The sequence below is a fragment of the Candoia aspera genome, chromosome 4, assembly GCF_035149785.1.
Source record: "Candoia aspera isolate rCanAsp1 chromosome 4, rCanAsp1.hap2, whole genome shotgun sequence".
NCBI lineage: Eukaryota > Metazoa > Chordata > Lepidosauria > Squamata > Boidae > Candoia > Candoia aspera.
In genome coordinates, this window is record NC_086156.1 from 37,416,454 (window position 1) to 37,435,559 (window position 19,106).

At 35.4% G+C, this 19,106-nt stretch overlaps 1 protein-coding gene across 2 annotated transcripts in view; it reads right to left on the reverse strand.

Annotated features, from left to right (window-relative positions):
- Positions 1 to 19,106, reverse strand: part of SATB1 (SATB homeobox 1) — a 91,373-nt gene that overhangs the window by 53,480 nt on the left and 18,787 nt on the right. For both annotated transcript variants that reach the window (XM_063303871.1, XM_063303870.1), the window contains exon 7: positions 6,075 to 6,186. In XM_063303871.1, the coding sequence (XP_063159941.1) occupies positions 6,075 to 6,186 (112 nt within the window). The remainder of the gene's footprint in view (positions 1 to 6,074; positions 6,187 to 19,106) is intronic.

Genomic DNA, 19,106 nt, shown 5'->3' on the forward strand with positions numbered 1-19,106 from the left:
GCATCACTATCTTATTCTCAGCATCATTCAAGAGATGTTAATCAAATAACACAGTAGGGATGAACAAATCTTTGCTTCTTCAATTATCTACCAGCTGAACACACATCTACCTACAAACCTTGGGCCTCAAAGCAGATGTGTTGCACCTCTGAGGAGCAGATTCAGACACAAGCAAAGTGCTTTTTCAAATGATTTTTCACAAGCTTAATAGTACTTTCTGAAATGTCTGCAATACATCAGAATATTTTTATACATATTGTGTCCAGAATTCCTCTTATGTAACCATAAATGGTTGTTGTAATTGGCCATGTATTTATATATCCAGTTTTTCACAAACTGGAGAATACACACTGAAACAAAGATACCCATTATTATCACTTTTGAAATGCATTTCAGCTAACATATATAAAAATAATTGACTAAAAGAACATAGGGACTTTTTCTATTTTTATCAGGATCTTGAAAAATGCACTTAATGTATTTATTACAAGTCAGTACTATATTTACCTGAACGAAGGCAACCCCCCCAAAGCACTTTTAAATAGGAGGTTGTCTTATATTTGCAGATTGAGTGAGACACTATTTAAAGAGGTAAATGCTGTTGGAAAGGATGAAGAAATGATTCCTATGGGTTATTTATATTTATTATTATAATTTTGATGTATAAGATCATCACAAATCAAAACCAACTCTAGTGTACAATTAAAATGAATGCAATACCTAAAAACAACAAAACGAATATTATACAGTGGGGAAAACACTTATCATAGCCAAATCAAACAATACACATCAAATGGGCACAATCTATCTCAGAGCTTAGGGGAAAAGGCAAATCTAAAGGTTTGTAAGCCAGGGAGATACTATTCTAGACATCAGGAATAGTATCAATAGGGGAGGAACACTTCCTATGACCCATCTGAAGATATTGCTTAATAGATGGGACATGAAGTGCACCTACTCTATCAGAACTTATGGGGCAGACAAAAATAACGTGAGAGGTATTTGTAGTGGCAACATGGAAGACCATTGTATTTTGAGGAGTTTAAGTGACATATTTTGATTTTTCTCCTTCACACGAAGAAGCTTAGAGTTTGAGTTACACTAATGTTTAGCTGGCTTGTTTTTTATTTCTATTTGAAATATGGGGGAGAAAACCTCAAGATTGTTTTTGTTAAGCACTAGCTTATCTGTATAGTTCCCAGGCTCTTGGATTAAACAGGTGCTCCAGACCCTGGGAACTATCCAGTCAAAGTCAGATCCTGCAGTCTGTGTGGAAACAGGGTCACAAGGTTTTAGGGCCAGACTTTGATAAAGACCTTAGGATTGCCTTTTGAGTTTGGGAGCTTCTGCAAAGACCTGAGCACTAAGTGTTGTGGAAATGGAGCCGCCCTGGGGTATCTCCACTGTCTTTATTAAGGGGCTCCTGACAGCCTATGGGAGGTTGTGAATCAACTTGCTTGGTATGTTATGATTTTTATTTCTTTATGCCATGCTTTTTATGCTTCTGTTTAATCTGCCTAAACTATGTTTCTGTTTAAATCTGTTTGCTTAAGTTACTAATAACGCTTAAAATCTCTTTATCCACTGGTGTGCTTATTGTCTCTGGATCTAAAAGAACCAATTGTCTGAGCACCTGATCACTGCTTGGACACTTGGCAGAACGTAAGTCTCTCAGACAGCTAAGCCCTATGCCATAAAGGGTATTAGAGATGATAACCAGCACCTTGAATTTCACCTGGAAGCTCACTGGAAACTAGCGTAGCAGAGGTGTTACATGGGTAAACCAAGGTGCATCCAAATGTGTGTATGCTGTTCTGTTCTGGACCAGCTGCAGCTTCCATATAGTCTTCAAGGCAGCCTCATGTAGACCGCACTGCAGTAATCCACACATGAGGTGACAAAAGCAAAAGTGACCATGAGAAGGGACTCCTGGTCCAGGAAAGGGTGCAACTGATGCACTCTTGCATCTTTACAGACATTTGCCTTCTAAATGCATAGGACAAACTATCTAGCTCTGTTCCAGGTATTAGCAGAACTGTTAAAATTAGTCAGACAAACAGCAGGGATGAACCCTGACCCTTCCATACTGCCCTTGATGATCTAATTCTCTGAAGCAACCAAGCTGCAAAAGCTGGTTGTAGATGATGGCTGCTTTTGAAGACAATAACTTAAAGGAAACAGTTTACTCGTGTCGCTTGTCCTGGTGCTTTTAATTCTTTTTGTAGCAGCTGAAAAGGTTTATCTTTTTTTCCCTTTCTTTTCTTTTCCTTTCCAGTTACCTTCTTCCCCTCACCTCATACCCAACAGAGTTTTGATTCTCTCCTTTATCTGTCTTTTCCCTCCCTTTCTCTTACCCATCTTCAGTCTTTTTCTTTGCTGCTTCCTCTTGAAGGATGGGGGGGGGGATATTTATTTAGTTATTTATTTATTTCTCAAATTTATACCACCGCCCATCTCCTCCCACAGAGGGGGACTCTGAGCTGTTTACAATAAATTAGTCAGTTAAAAATTAAAAACAATAATCATTATAAAACATCATATAATACAATATAAAAATGAAAAAAGAAAAATCCAGATGGCTATAAAAGATTGTAAATATGAGGGGAGCACTCTAAGGTGCCAGCCACCCTCAAGAATGACCACCCCCCTTCCCACCCCAGGCACGGCGGCAGAGCCAGGTCTTCAGGGACTTCCAGAAGGTCAAAAGGGATGGGGCTAGCCTGATCTCCGGTGGCAGGATGTTCCAAAGGGCAGGTGCCACTGCAGAGACGGCCCGCTTCCACTGTGTCTGTGGGTGGAGAAAGTAGGGAAGCTGGACACTGCACCATATTTCTGTATGATTGTAGTTTTTTCTATCTATTTTTTCCTTTGCAAAATCTCTTAAATTCAGGCTTGTATTTAGGCTAAATACATGAAATAAAGCCACAAAAATGCAAAGGGAAAAGGCAGGTTTTCCATGTAGCAGAACTAATATAAAAAGTGAACTTTTCACAACATCAAGTTCTGAGAATAAGTGACAAAAACAACTACCTAAAAAAATCCATCTGCTTGTGGCATAGCATAACTTGGTTTACTTAAAATAGGAATGCTAAGAAAATCAGAAAAAATATATTTAAATTCTTATTAAGCCTGATTTTATAACTTAAGATGTCTAAATTATAATTTGGCTACCTTATAGAACTCTAAAACTGAGCATTATGAAAGTCACAGAACGATCACAATCTTAGCAGTTCTATAATTAATATGTGTAGTGGAATGTAATACAGGTATGAATGCAAAGAAGGCAACCAAGGCAGCTGAACAGCAAAAATGATATAATTATTTTTATTATCTCCAAATCAAAATTCATTGGTAGAAGGCAAGTATCAATTCATATGGAATGAATGCCATATACACACTTTTCACGAAGATGGTACCCTAGGCTAAGATGTAGATGCACAGCCTGTGGTCTGACTTGGGGCTGTCTCTTTCTTATACTGCCAACAAGCAACAAGTTCCTGTATCTTTCTATATCATGCTGCTGCTTTCTCTTTATATAGATTTGGGATGGGTATGCATGGGATTATGTGTGTAACAATTTTACTTTTTGCTCACATATTTAATTCATTTCAAACACAGGAATCAATTACTATTTGCATAGACGAGAATCATTGTAATTGTGCATATACTAAATAATTACAGAGTTAAATAGTTAAAAGTATCAATGTTCATATGTAGTGTAATGTAATGTAGTGTTGTCTTCCAACCAGTTTTAAAATCTCTTTAGGTAGCCAAGCTCCTTTTTTTTTTTTTTTTTGCAAAGCATTCAAAAGCTAGTCAGCCCAAGAAAAGTTTGGTGCACTGTTGTTATATATGGCCCTCAAAATGTTGTTGGGCTACGATTCCAGTTTTCCCTCACCACTGGCCATGATGGTGAGAATGGAAGTCCTTCCTTTCCCATTTCTACTCCAGATAAAAATGTATTTTGGGCATGAATATTGTGTATGTATACCAAAGTCAAACAAATTATCATTCATTAATGGAACAACACTTGCCCCATGTAAATTCTGATCAAATAAATATGAAAAGCAAGCATTTCACTGAGATGGAGTTCATCCTCATGACTATAAGGAAATTTCAAGTATTTTTAACAACAATACAGAAGCTGTTTGGGATTTTTTTGACTTCTCAGCCTAGAACAAGTAACTGCTTTTCATTGGAATTATTGAAAAATCTCTTTGGAAAAATGAAGATCCTCTCTGCCTGACTTCAGGCATTCTACGTATCACGTTTTCCCCCCAAGAGAACTAGCAGAAACCTGAAAATGAATCCAGCATTCCTAAAATATTTAAGCCTACGCATCAAGCTATTTCTGTGTACGAAATCATGGATCAACTTCACAGGTCTTCAGACATTCATGTATACAATTTAAAATTTCAGTGTTTTAAAAAAACATATACATCATTTTTATCCATGCAATAGCTTCATAGTTACAGAAAACACAATGTAGTATAAGATTGCAAATGTGTGAAGAAATGCCTGTGAGGATTAAGCTGTTATCTATTTTCAACATCCAGTACTGCAGCCACTTTTGTTTTTGTGAGAGGTTGAACTCCAATATAGAGTTAATACTGGGTGCTTAATGCTTCAAAATTGGCCATTTACTGCATTAGATTTTGCAGGCATTTATTCATAGCCCTGATCTGCAGAAGAATGGCAGAAGAAATGATGCAGCCACTTAGCACTCTAAAAAGATTTCTAATGTCGCACCATTCAGCTTATCACTCAAAATGGTCTCCACCAAAAAAAAAATAAAATACTGTGGCTTAAAGGAGTGCCATACCTCTGTCTATCTTACACAGTATTGCTTTTTAGCCACAACATACACACAAAAACACTAATTGTATTTTAATACAGGCAAACCATCACTTTATATCTCAGTCATCAAATGCGGACATGTATGACTTTATTTGGAGTCTGTCCCACTTCCATTCTTAGGCCAGTAGCTTTTCTGTTCTATAGTTTGTTGCTTTCTGTTCTGCAGTTCGTTACTTTCTGTTCTGTAATTTGTTAACCTCTGTTAAAGTGTGTGAAAGTTGAACCTCTGTGGTGAACATGCTGCTGCTATTTCCAAAAATTAAAGTAATATAATGAAAGATACCCATGTTGCTAATTACTACCTAGATCTGGCCTAAAAAGACTAGCATTAATAAGTCATGCAAGTTTTTCTGTCTTGTCATGTATTAAAATATTGTGGATTATTTGCATTAGTGGTTTAATCTCACAGAGCATCTCATAATATTGTTCAATTACATTACTTTATGCCTTCATCTATGATAATGCTGATGGAATTAAATAAGTCTGTTTTTGCATCTCAGTTCAGAGAAACCAAAACTCTGTGTGCAACTAACACTTGTGTGCAACATTTCTATCATAAATATCAAATATAAGCTAGTATGATGCCTTCTATAGGTTACATCACTTACAATTCTATTTATTTACAATATGTATATATGTCTCTGTGTGTGTATGTATGTATGTATGTATTTGTGTGTGTGTATAAAACTTCCAAAACCACACCTTGTTAAATTTGGATGTGAGGATGGATTGGATGCCAACTTGGCCATATTCATAGTAAACTCATGTCACAAACAAGGAAGCTATGTAATACTGATTTAGGACTTATTGTGATACTTATATTGAAATAGTTCTGGAAATATTTTCAATAACTATCACAAATATTACACAATGCCATTACTAACAAAGGGCATGTAAGAGCCATGGGCTAGATTCAATACACAAAATAAGTTAAATATCTTTCCCAAATTATGGGAATGGTAGTAGATATCAGTGAGCTGATTACAATTAGGGCTGATTTTGAAAGCTAAACATTTGTGATGCCTTTACATTTATCTACTTTCTTTTTCTCTCATTATGTTTTGCAAAATGTTATGAAATATTTGCTGTATCAAACATGGTACAATTCACCAGATCTGTAAAAATCAAGTCCATTTCTAATATCCAAACAAAGCTTAAAATGTATTCAGTTATAAGTATGTAGACAATGCTACTTGAGCTCTTATCCTTTTGCTTACCCATCATATCTTTTGCCTTCTTGAAATGTTTATACCACCTCCCAAATTCCTGACATTTTGCTGCTGAGACATTTGCATAGTAAGTGCTGTTCACAATGGAAGATATCATACTCTAAAAAGGAAGGGAAAGAGCATCTATATCACTATAATGTTTAGCAGAGGATATTTTAATTATTTGATCAGTAACATTTCTGGTTGTAATACAATATTCAATTTTATTAAGATTTAAACAGTTTATATTGGCAAATCTTGTAGTATACTCAGTAGCTATTACATTTATATATTGTTTTAACATCACATTCTATTCTACACAAATATATACAGATGTAAGAAAACCCAAAATATTAACAACTATTTAAAATATTACAAATTATGTAAAGTTTATGTTCTGATATATCTGAAATTTATATCTGAAAGCTGTCATTCTAAGGGATTAACAGGGCTAACAAAATGTGTCAGAATGGAAGATTACCATACAGCATTGTTCATATATTTTTCCTCATGAAGGATAAATTACATGTTCTAAAAGTTATAATGAATGGCCAACTTCCCTTAATTCTATTGAAGTCATCTTCAGAAATGCATTTCACAGTATCTATTTCTTTATTTGATAATGCATAACCAGATCATCTCTAGAAGTATTTCTAAAAATCTATTTCCAGGAAGGAAAGCTACCCCATATGCTCCTCTTTTCTCACTAATGTATTCTTAATTTATATATATACATACACATATTCCTTCATACAGGCAAGAAAAATATACATTTAATACATTAACATTAATCTGAATTAACCAACTAAACACTGCTAAGAGAAAGGGAAGCAATTCAGCTGCAGTTTCTATCTCGCTTTTGACCTGAAATCTCACCACTGGATTGAGTAGTTGTTTCTTGTTCTAAGTCCTCCAGAACACACACTTTAATAATAGTAACAGCAGTAGTAGGATACATGAACCTGTTCTTCTTTCTCTTCAGTTTTAGGTGAAAAGGCAATCTAATCATAATCATTGCAATGAATTGGTGGAGTATGAGCCAAGATCTATATTGTTTATATTGCCATCTGTCCTTATGAATCCATTAAAATGAATGGTGTGCCAACAAAGTATGAGAATCATTCATGGTGAAATGGTGATATGAGGCAAAAGTTATTTTAGAAGTCCAAACTTGAAGAGCCTAGATTAAAGTATCAAGTGAATGAGCTTCTGCAATACTTTCAAAACTATTGTCACATTGCCATCAGTCATGTGCTATCTGATATTACTACAAATACGAATTTAAGATTACTGTCAGCAGATCTTTACAAGGAATTATTGTCTTCATTCTGTTTCATATATACATACATCATCTTCCAAAATTACCACTGATTAATGATTATAACCCTACCACATCTTTAAAGGTTTTCATAGCTTGATTTTAGAAACAAAAATCTTTGCTATATTCCCTTCAGTTTCAAAGTAGGTTACAAAAGCTTAGAGATTTTCAGCTGTTTTTGTATTTTGCCATAGTTGTTAGTAGTTTGTAAAAATCTATGGTATAAGCCTAAGAAAGGAGCTATAATATGTTACAGTGTCAAAAGTAGATATATCTATGATTTGATAACAGCTTTTGCCCTTTCTTGAAATAGAACTCAGAAAAGATAATTAATTTAAACAACCTACAGAACCCTGTCTGCATGTTTACTACAAGTTCACTTGAGTTCGTATGTGCCTCCAGATCTAAAAGTACCCAAATGTAAATATACCCAGTACTTGTAGTTCTTTTTCTGATTGTCTGATGAAGATTTGATCTGAAATGGTGCCACCTTTGCAAAAGCCCTACTATACTGGGATGATACCATCTGCCACAGTCTGAGCTTTCTTTTCTAGCCAAATGCATTATTTATAATTATCTTTTCCATAACTGTGTGGCAATAGGGATTGGGTTTTTTTCTCCTAAAGTTCATTTTTGGTTCATCTAGACAGCTTTAAAATTCATTCAGTATTCAGAGTTCTATCCTTGCCTATAATGAGAACAGTGGCATCAAAGTAATTTTGCATACATTTTCTTACTTAAAGAAAATTTATTCTCAGCAATCTACTTTTATTTATTTATTTAGCTTAGATAACTTTTTTATATTTGATTCATTCTTAAGCAGTCAATGCAACCTTTTAGGTTGTATTTTCTTCATAATAATCTGAATAGATTCTCTGATCATAAATGGCTATGTATTGTTGCATTTTTGAGAAACAACAAAGAACAACATTAATCAGGTCAGTTCAATTATCTAAACTAAAACTGTTCATGCTTTGCTGCCAAATCAACCAGCCACTACAAAAACTATTATCTGTGATTGCTCAGCTTCAGGTCAAAAATCCATTTATCCTCCACTGTATCCAAATACACTCTATCCTCTTTAACAATATCTTAAGCATTAGTCTTACACATCTTTAATAAAGATTATGAACAACTTCATGGAATAGGCATTGCACTGTTTATGAAAATGTGCCAACTAATCTAACAGGCAATTCCAAAAACAGATGTTCTCTTTAACAAACTCATGAACAAAGGTATTAGGCTATATCCCTCACATGTTCAAGATAATTCAAAGTATCACCTATAAAACTTTAACAGGTATTTTAAAAAAAAAAATTAAGAAGGTGAAAAATTGCATTTCATATACAATTGTCTTTGTATGTTGAAAGCATTTGAGCTAGATCAGTAGAGGGGGCAAGGGTTACAACTACTTATTTACACAATTATCTAAATATGATTAAACAGCTGATGAACAAACATGAAACTAGAAAATATATAGTCATTTCAGCTTAATATAATCCTCTTTTAGTAAACACCCAAGACGATTTTTCCCAACTAGAACAGTCCTGACATCTCATAAGCCTAAGGGTGAATAGCAAGAGATTGTTTTTGATAGTTATAAATATTCAAAAGAGATGCAGACCATCTGCTTTCATTACAGGTAAAGCAAGACCGAAATTGTGACTGCTAGAAAAAAAAGGATTCTTTTAACAAAGTCTTCCTCACCTCAAAATCTATAAAAACAGACATCAAAATCTGTTTATACAAGGTAAGGTAGAGTATGCAAGATGCAACACTCCTTTTACAGGCATAGCTTGTTGTAGAGTTTCTCTTATGTTCCATCTGTGTATTGTAATGCATTTCTAGTGGTTCAAAAACTTTTTCAAAATACTCACCACAATATGGTAAATAGATTATAAATGTAAATGAACCAGCTTAAGGTATCTTTCCTACACTGGAAAAAATTATTTGAAATGCTATTTTGTTATTTCGATTTGTATCCTGCCTTTCTGCCCAGAAAGTTTACATTAATTGGTAGGCAGTGCAAAAAAAATTACATAAGGTTAAGTTTGTATTATTTTGTCATACTACAAGTGTGCATGCAAGTAAGAATCTACTTGATATAAAGAGCCCATTTTTTTCATGTTGTTTTCAGATAAGGATTTATTTACACTTTAACATTAATCTCATTTTTCACGAGAGGACGGAATTATTTTGTTAAAGGCAAAGTAAACAATACCTGTCAGCCTCACTAGATAGGAAACACAACCAGAGGGGCTCCCTGCTTCCCTTTCAGAAAATGCCCTACACATGAGGGCTCCCTCCTTTCCCTTCAGAGAGGCTGCTGCTTCTCCTTTTTTTGGGGGGAACAAAAATGTGGGTGCTGATGCTGGTGAGTTGGAAGGCCGAACGAATCCTTTTTAGATGTTGACATCCAAATATTCCTTGAGAATGGCTAACTCGCTAGTAGACATGGGATACTGTCTCTGCTGGGATTTGGGCTCCTGGCTTCAAACTGATGGTGCAATCACATGCTTGATGGGGGGAGGGGTTAACATGGCTGCCTATTTTTCTGGCAGTGCTGATCCTCCCTTGTTCTGCACTGGAGGGGGCCCTGGCAAAGTTTCCCTGGTGTGCTGCTTTGAAGCAAGCTGGGCACTTGCTGGCTACATGCTCTGTGGATTTTTAAGTTCTTTACCTCGTTGCTGCGTCAGACGCTAGTGCTTTTACCAGGCATGATCTGGCAATGTGTCCAGGGGCCCCACAGTAAAAACAGAGTCCTTGATCCCTTCTTTGCCTCTCTTCTGAAGATAGGGATCTCTTGGTTGCTCCAACTGCATGGGTTCTCCTTCGTGGGATTCTGAGGAGGCCACTGGGAGGGGTGGTATGGGAGAAGACAGGCTGTGGATTCTTTTTCCCTTACCATTCCTCCCTGCCTTAACTCTTCCAGTCCAGTGTCTATTATTACACATGATACAGTTCTTCCAGGGTATTTGGGATGTCTTGCCTTACCAGCTCATCTCTTAGGTCCTCAGTCAGCCCTTTTTGGACCTGGTCAATCAGGACTAAGTCATTTCACCCTACATCAGCAGCAAGTAATTTAAAGTCCGAAATATATGACCTTATTTTCCTCTGTCCCTGCTTCTAGATCTCTCAACTAGCAGTGATTCTCTGTATGGGACCCCAAAGTGTCTGAGCTTATGCATGAAGTCCTGATAGTAATCCAGCACTGGATCATCCCCCTCAATGAACAGTATTGCCCACTTGGCTTCTGCTTCCTTCAGCAAACTCAGCACAAAAGTCACTTTGGTGCAATCAGTGGGAAACTCTACTGGCTTGCCCACCATAAATATTTCACATTAGGTGGTGAATATCCAGAACTGATCCTGGTTCCGAGCTTCTTCAGCAAGATCCCCTGGGAATGCAGGACCATTGGCTGAGCTGCAATCTGTTGTGCTGCTGCAGGTTGGGGCAAATTCTGCCCCAGCTGTTGTGTTATTTGTATCATGGCATTCTACAAATTGGTCATCTGTGCATCCATTGCTGGTTGTGCAACAATGCTAATGCTAGATGCTCAGCAGATAGCAGAGTTCCTTGAGGATCAGAGGCCATTCCTGAAATTCCTCTCTTTGGAAGACACTATAAGACACTTGCAAGATTGATGTCAGCCTTACTAGGTAAACCAGACAAGCTAATTCTACTTTACTGTAAAGCTACATTAACAGAATCTTGCAAGTCTGAAAGTACAATTCTTCTGCCGTCTCCTTTACAGCCCGAAAAACTAGGGAGGGTCTCTTATGAGCCTCTTGCCCCACCCACTATCCTCTTTCTTATCAGATTGTTCCCTAGGCAGCGTTTCTTGGCCCATTCTCCCAAGGTCTTTCCCATATACCATTACAATACCTTGTCTTCTGAGCAAAATGTAAAAAGTGCTGCCCATTAATCCTAACAGTTAATTTTCAGATTTTGAAACACTGTATTAATGCTAACCTTTTAAATGTATCATATTAATATCTCAGCAGTGTAAAGGAGTATCTTATTTTATAATTCTCAGCAGAAGTCACACTTACTGAACAACCTGTTGAACTTCTGGTTCCATTTTTCCCCTATCTACCCAATGAACTCTGAATGGCTTTTAATGCCTGTATATTTTAATTCACTAAAATAAAGCTTGTGACACAATGCTATTTCTGACATAAATAATAGCCACTATATTAAGGAGTCACTAGAGTTACAATAGTTATATTCAGGCAACCAGGTTTATATTTTTTAAAGTAAAACATGATCTAGCTTCAGATATAGTCACAGTGACATTTATTTTCTTTCATTGGAGTAGGAAACAGATCAGGAAACGGTAATTAATTATAGCTTCCTTTATGTCCAAACTGGAAACAATGGCCAGGTTTGTTCATAACATCATGCCAGGATATTTTATTCCAGAGTTTATTCAAAAAGCCATAGTGGCCTCATTTAGACATCTCACTGAGCTGGAATAGGTAGTTTTTTAAAAACTTTCTAGCTTGTTTGAAAATTATTAATGACAATTTCAGACATTATGAGAAACATCAGAAACGTGAGGCTTACTCTTGCAAAGTAAGTAAAAAGCCTGGTCCAGGCGGGAATAGAGGAGTATGGAGATAGCCATAAAGACAGTATACAGCTGTTATAGAGTTGAAGGGTTGATGACGAGGAATTGATAACATTCGGAGCCACTAGCCAACCGCTTTTCTGTTAGGGGTGCATTGGGAGAAATTTTCTGGAATTTCTCTGCAGCACTCGGCCAAAGCTGGGCCATTTTCAAACCTAACTTTTATTTTTCTATCTTCACCTTGACACAGAATTTGGTATTGTTTGGTTTAGTTTTTGAAGAATTATCACACCAGTGCCAGAGAGAATCCCCAGCTCCTTTACACACTTTTTTTCTGCAACATCCCATTAGATTGGAAAAAGGAACACTACACCCAAAACTTTCCCATGCTGGTTATTTTCCATCACAGACATATCTGAGAAAATAATTTAAAAATTGAGTATTATCAGCTATTAAATGTTCATATACAAGCAATGACGTTTCAGTATGAATACATAACCTTTAGGATTTTAATTTGCTGACCACAAGCATAGTTGAAGAGAAGAAAAATTAGACAGAAGGCTTCTCAATATTATTATAAATTGTCAAAAGAAAACAAAGGGATTTTCCTTTCACTGAACCATGGAATTGTCTAGCATTTAACAAGAAATAGCCTCTCAATCACTGTCATGTGATTGATTATAAGATTTTAAAAAACCCACCTAGACTGGTGCCATTACTTTGTTTTCTAGATGGTACTGGAATGTTCTTTTAATTTTAGATAGTATTTGTAGAGTTATTTAGAGCCCTCCAACATTTTTTATTTTCTGATTCAGTGTGTGTAAGCAGCACTGGATTTTCTTTTTATAGAAAAGTGGGATACATACCAGTTAATAAATAATAATGAAAGTGTAAAATTGGCTAGGTAAACTGCAGCAAAATAGGCTGTTCCTTACAGGTGATCCTTGTTTAATGACCACTCATTCAGCGACCATTTGAACTTACAACGGTGCTGAACGAGTTGTAGTTATGATGGATTGCAGCATCCACACGGTCATGTGATCATGATCTGGGCATCCAGGACCCGGCTCATGATTATGATGTTGCAGCGTCCCGCAGTCATGTGATTGTGATTTGTGACCTTTCCTGCCAGCTTACAACAAGCAAAGTCAATGGGGACCCCAGCAGGAAGTCGCAAGTCGTGGTCACGTGAAATCCTTACTTAACAACCCAGGCAGTCCTTGCTTAACAATGGCAACCAGGACTGCTGTCGCCAAGTGACACAGTGACATGGCTTTTTGACTTATGACTGTGTTGCTTAATGATGGAGTTGCAGTCGCAATTAGCATTGTTAAGCGAGGACTACCTGTATTTCTTTTGCTACTCAGGAAACGCAGAGGCTCTTGAACTTTCTGAATTTTCTTCAAGACAAGCCCTAAAGAAATAGCCAGTCATGAAGTTACAAAGATATAAATTATGGCTGCTATTCCCAAGAGGTTTATCTAGGTTTGAATCACAACTCCCCCACCTCTTTTTTTGCAAATGTAATTGGCAGTTTGAATGAGTATACAGTAGTCAGATGTGCAAATAAGTTTGCCAAGTACTTGAACGGACACAAGCTGGTGTACACAGAACTGTTGACACTATTTGCCAATATTAAAAAATAGTGACATGCACAACATATATTTACACAAATTATAACTCATGAATACAACATCCATACTTTGAATTTAAGAAACAATCTACAAATTCAAAGCAAATAATGTTGTATAGCCAAGTTGGGAATGTAAGATATATTAAAAAATATCCATAAGAAAGAAAGGAAGAGATAAAGAGAGAGAGAGAGAGAGAGAGAAAGAAGGAGGGAGGGAGGGAAGGAGGGAGGGGGGGATTAAAAAAAAACTAGTTTCTAGCATTTGCAAACTAGTACATCATTGGACCTCAGGAGCACCATCATGTACCCAAATGGCTACAATGCTGCTATACTGTATATAGTTACCACATAACATTACTGATTTGGAATTGGGGAGAAGATACTGAAACTCCATCCAATTTAGGATGTGTAAGATAATCACAGTTTTAAAAATATCATATTAGGAACAATATAATCTTAACTTTCATCATATGGGCATTTATATCTCTTAAGTGTTCCTGCCATCCATTGTTACCCCAGCCCCAGCCCCACCCCTACAAAAAAAAAATCATCATCAAAGAAAACAGTTTTCTCAAAGGAGAAAATATGTCCTCCACCTCTTCTTAATATTTCTACATGGAAAAGCATATTGAACTAAAAATAGCTAACATTTGTTATATTTATAGTCTACTTCTCATTCATGAGCTCAAGGTGGCATACGTAGGGTTCCGTCCTCTGCTTTGTTCCCCACAACAATCCTGTGAAATAGGTTAGGCTAAGAGAGTGTGATACCCACTAAACTTCCATGGCTGAGAATAGAACTGAACTTGAGTCTCCTGGTGCCAGCTGAACACATTAGCCACTATATCATTTGGCTGAAAACATTAATATTATTAAAGTGGAATGTGCAAAGTAAGTTTAAAAAAATAATAACTAATATTTGGCTGAAAATAAAGTTCAAAAAAGTGGGAAAAATCTCAGGGAAAATATGACAATATTTCAGATTTTCTCTAATTCTAATGACAGGATGGATAGAGGAAACAAGTATAGCAAAGTATATATGATCCTAGTAAAGGAAACATGATTGTTCAACAATGAAGAGTGCCCTGGAGTTAGACAGCCAAGAAATTTAAATAAATAAATAAATAAATTTACCTTCCCAGAAAATATAAAATGTAAAGTCAGCATAACAATTGCTTGAGCCTTGCTGGTTTGAAATAAGTATCAGAAGTTGTTCTCAACACAATGATGCCAACTGGCCCAGAAATCCAGCTACTTCATTATCCTTATTATTACAATTTCTCTTTGTTGCTGCCTCCCTGGTTCATCTCCAAATGACTGCCCTACCTTTGGTCAAGTACATTCTGAGTACTAAACATCAATATTTATTTATAGCAAAAATTAGAAACTACTTTCCCTCAAAGTAGTACACAGATAAAAATGTAAGTGGTAATTTCTAAAAAGCAGCACAGAAAAGAAGCAAATTTAGTATACAGGTGCTGATTGGTGTCCCCAGTCAGATACAGTATTTCTACTCCACTGTGGTTAGTTTTATAAAAAAGCGTTTGGAAGATAGTTACAACAAAATGGCACTTGGTTGCAATCTTGACAGCCTTTTGCTACTTCATCACGGTTTATTACTACTACTAAGTCAAATGTTTAGAAGATTTTCAAGCTTTCCCTTAGTCGCCAGGCCATATATTACCACATATTAGTCTATGGGTAGCAGTGTCATTGTGGTTGTCAAACAGTATTTTATTTTAGCAAAAAGTACTGTACATTTTAAAAGGAAATCCAAAATATTATCCGATGAAGACAGCAAATTCTGAGCAATATGACAGGAACAATGAAGTCTTTAAATTACAGAGATGCAGCTGAAAATACAGAAAACATAATTTATCATGTACATTTACATATCAAAACATTATGCAAAGAAAAGTGAAATTAAATTCCAGTGTTGAATTTAATTTTTAGACTATTAAGTTCTTTTTATTAAAAGCAAAGCATTTGGACAAATATTGTGAGTAGCAGGCATATTCATTTAACGAACACCTTCTTTTTAGGAGAACTTTCAGTGAGAAATGTTAGATGCTGTTTTAATTAGCTTCTATTTTTAGTATGTTAAATATTTATGATTGATGAGCATTGTGTTTTTGTGCTTATGTTTTGGGTTTGACATTATAGGCCTGGTAATAAAGCAGGATGTTTTAATGGTTAAATATGGTATTTTTATCTGTAATGAGCCCCTAGAACTCCTTGGAGAATAGATGGAATCCAAATCTTTTAAAATATATAATAAATGCACAAAAATAACTGGGTGTCTGGAATCATAGCCACAAGACTTCACTCCTTAAATAAAGGAAATGTGAGGAAAACAAGACATGTAATAACTTTGAGGCAGCTAGAAAGAGGCTGATGAGGTTGCTACTCTTAAAATATTTAAGTAAACCTTTGATTTAATGGACTAAAAGAGAAGATGAATGTTAAAGAATAAAAATCTGAATGGGATTTTACATTTGTGTAAAGTAACAAACAGGATGCTATATACGTACAGAAGCATATAGTGTACAGATTGTATCTATTATCTTTAATCTGAATGTCTGTTAAATCAAGGGTTTACTGTACCTGCAACTGCTGCTTCTTCTGAAGAATCAGGTATCTTATATGAAATGAAAAGGTGTCTGAGTGTGCATAGTTATAATGCTTTTTTAAAATATGGAAGTGGTGAGGCAATAAGAATATTTTGGTAGCAGCATCAGTTTTACATTTCTTTCTGTAAAGTTATATGGGCTCTTTCCATCTACAAAGATCAAGAGAACTGGAACTGCACAATCTCATCTTTAGGTAAAATTTCAAAAAAATTTACATGTGATTTGTCCCTGGCCAACTTCTGCATCAATGCTTTATAGCAGAAATTCCCACCATGGCAACCTGTGAATGTGTTGGATTATAATTTCCAGCATCTCCCAAACTGAAGGGCTGTAGGCTGGATATTAGTTGGGGATATGATTTATAACATCTGGAAGGCATCAAGTTGCTTTATAGCCCAATATCTGTAACATCTTTCACATAAAAAATCTCAGTGCTTTATGGTCATTACAAGTTAAGCTTAGCTTTATACATAGCTCTTATGGCGTAAGTATATCCAAATCTTTTTATGTATTGTATTGCATTAAAACAGATCTTGTTTTACTTCACTGGCTATGATCTCCAAGATTAGACAACATGGTGACAACCATGGCTCTCATAGTTAAATTTTCTTTTAAGTTATTTACAATATTGGCAACATTATCTTCCAAAAAAATGGACAATAATTATTGTGAACTCTATCAAGCTCTCTGTAGTGAGGGTTTATCACCAACAGTGTCTGTAAATATGAGATACATAGGTACAATGTTAGGAAGCAGTAAAGCCTCAAGCCTTGCATATTTAATATCAGTTTAGCAAAACTGTTCAATATACTTGGCCACATCTATATTTCTTACAGTATATATGACTTTTCTTCAACATTACATTAGTTGCTTATTTTAGATTTCTCACACCATTACCTTTTCAACTGCTTCTTTATTTTCTTAAAATTAACACTGATTTCCAATTAAAATATATAGTTTATTCTTAAACTTAATAGAGAAAGTGCACTCCACAAAATATTTACCTACATTGAAAAATATAATGCCTTACATATATTATCTTCTATAATGCCTTATACTCTGAAAATCACTGTTTGCAAAACTGGAAATCAAACGAAGAATTTCTCCCCTGAAAACTGATTTCAAATCCTAATTAATAAGAGACCCATAGTTAACATTAACTTATTATCATTTATTTCCTTTAAATGTTAAAACATGGAAAATGCATGCTATAGATACATACCAGAAAACAAGCCACAATGAATTCAAGGGGATTTACTGTAGAGAAAATATGCATATGGTTGTTCGGTGAGACTAAGGAGGGTTGATTTTCTCCCTCCCACCAAAAAAATAAAAAAAATGCATATTAAAAATTGTATCCTTTTAGGCAAGTCAAGGGCTGAAAACAGCTACTTCTGTGTTAGACATAAACATTAACATGTGATTTTTCCCCTCCCCAATATTTTGGTGAAGATTCCATCAGCTATTACTAGGTAAAAGAATTTTGATAATAGATACCCCAGATGTATAGCAGCCCTAATATTTAACAGTAGTCAGAGACAGTAACAATCCTCCAGGCCAAAAGAACTGCAATCTTGTGGTTAACACTGTCATATATTATTTCAAAGTTCTCACATAAAATAAAACCTGGGGTTTATAAATTAAACGTAATAGCAATTAATGCATACAGATTTAATAACTTGTAGGAATAGCACACATGCGTGTTTACACACACACACAGTTTGTACTAACCTGACAGAATCTGAATTGAGACCCTGAAGATTCTGTGTTTTTTCTGTCACAATCAATGACATCTCTAGAACACAAACCAGCATATGGTATATATGTCCCTATTCTGTAAGCTGTCCAAACTGTACATAAACCACAAAGATTTTATTATCTAAAATATAAATTTATGTAAGGATAAAGAAATACTGCAATATAATTCTAATCCATGGTTCAATATAATCATACTTAATTTTTTTTCTAGCCACCTAGCCTGTTTGATGTTCAAATTGGTTAAACTGTCAAAACTTTTAACAAATAATTACATTATATTTTAGGAAGGCCATAATCTAGTTGAATACAGATTCAGTAAGAATCACGTTGGCAATACAAATAGTTATTATAAAGCTTTTAGGGGGTTAAGTAGTTCAACTAGTAGAGGAAGCCACAATTCTATAGGGAAAAATCCATCCATTCCCTATAGGCAGAAGGAAACAACAGAAGCTCGCTTAGATATTTCCAAACAGCAAAGGGCTCCATAGAGTTATCAATCTCTTACCCATTTGGAAGCATGGGCTTTCATGGGATTATAGCTCAGATGTCCTTCACTGTCATGGATTACTGTGGATTTAACATAAATTTCTCCACTGTCCTCCTGTGTTTCATTTGCAAAATTCCTGATCCACATCAGTATGTTCCTCCTCTTCTGAAGATGTATTTAATAGCTGTTAAGAATATTGTAATTTCAACCACATTAACAGTTTGTATTGTGGAGGAAGATACTCAGTTCCTTTTCCTAATCCAACAATATAATAAGCAGAGAGAAAAACTATGCTTGGGATAGGCTAAAATATAAGAGGACTAAAATGAAAGTGTAAATAAAACTTGTACAGGCATTATACAGTTTGCATGTATGAGTCCATATATATACTTGGATGATACACATAAAATCATCTCTAAACAAATGCCATTCTTTGGAATGCAAGACAACGACAACAACAACAACAATAATAATTTTTTTTTAAAGGCCTGAAAGGGGATGGAGAGATGCAAACATTAATTCTTCCTCATTTCTATCCTACCATAGCCCAGCTCAGCATTGAAACCCTCTGGAAAATTTGCCTGATTTATTACAAAACCTCAATTTTTAAAAATGTAAATTATGACAAAAATTGGCATCTTGAAG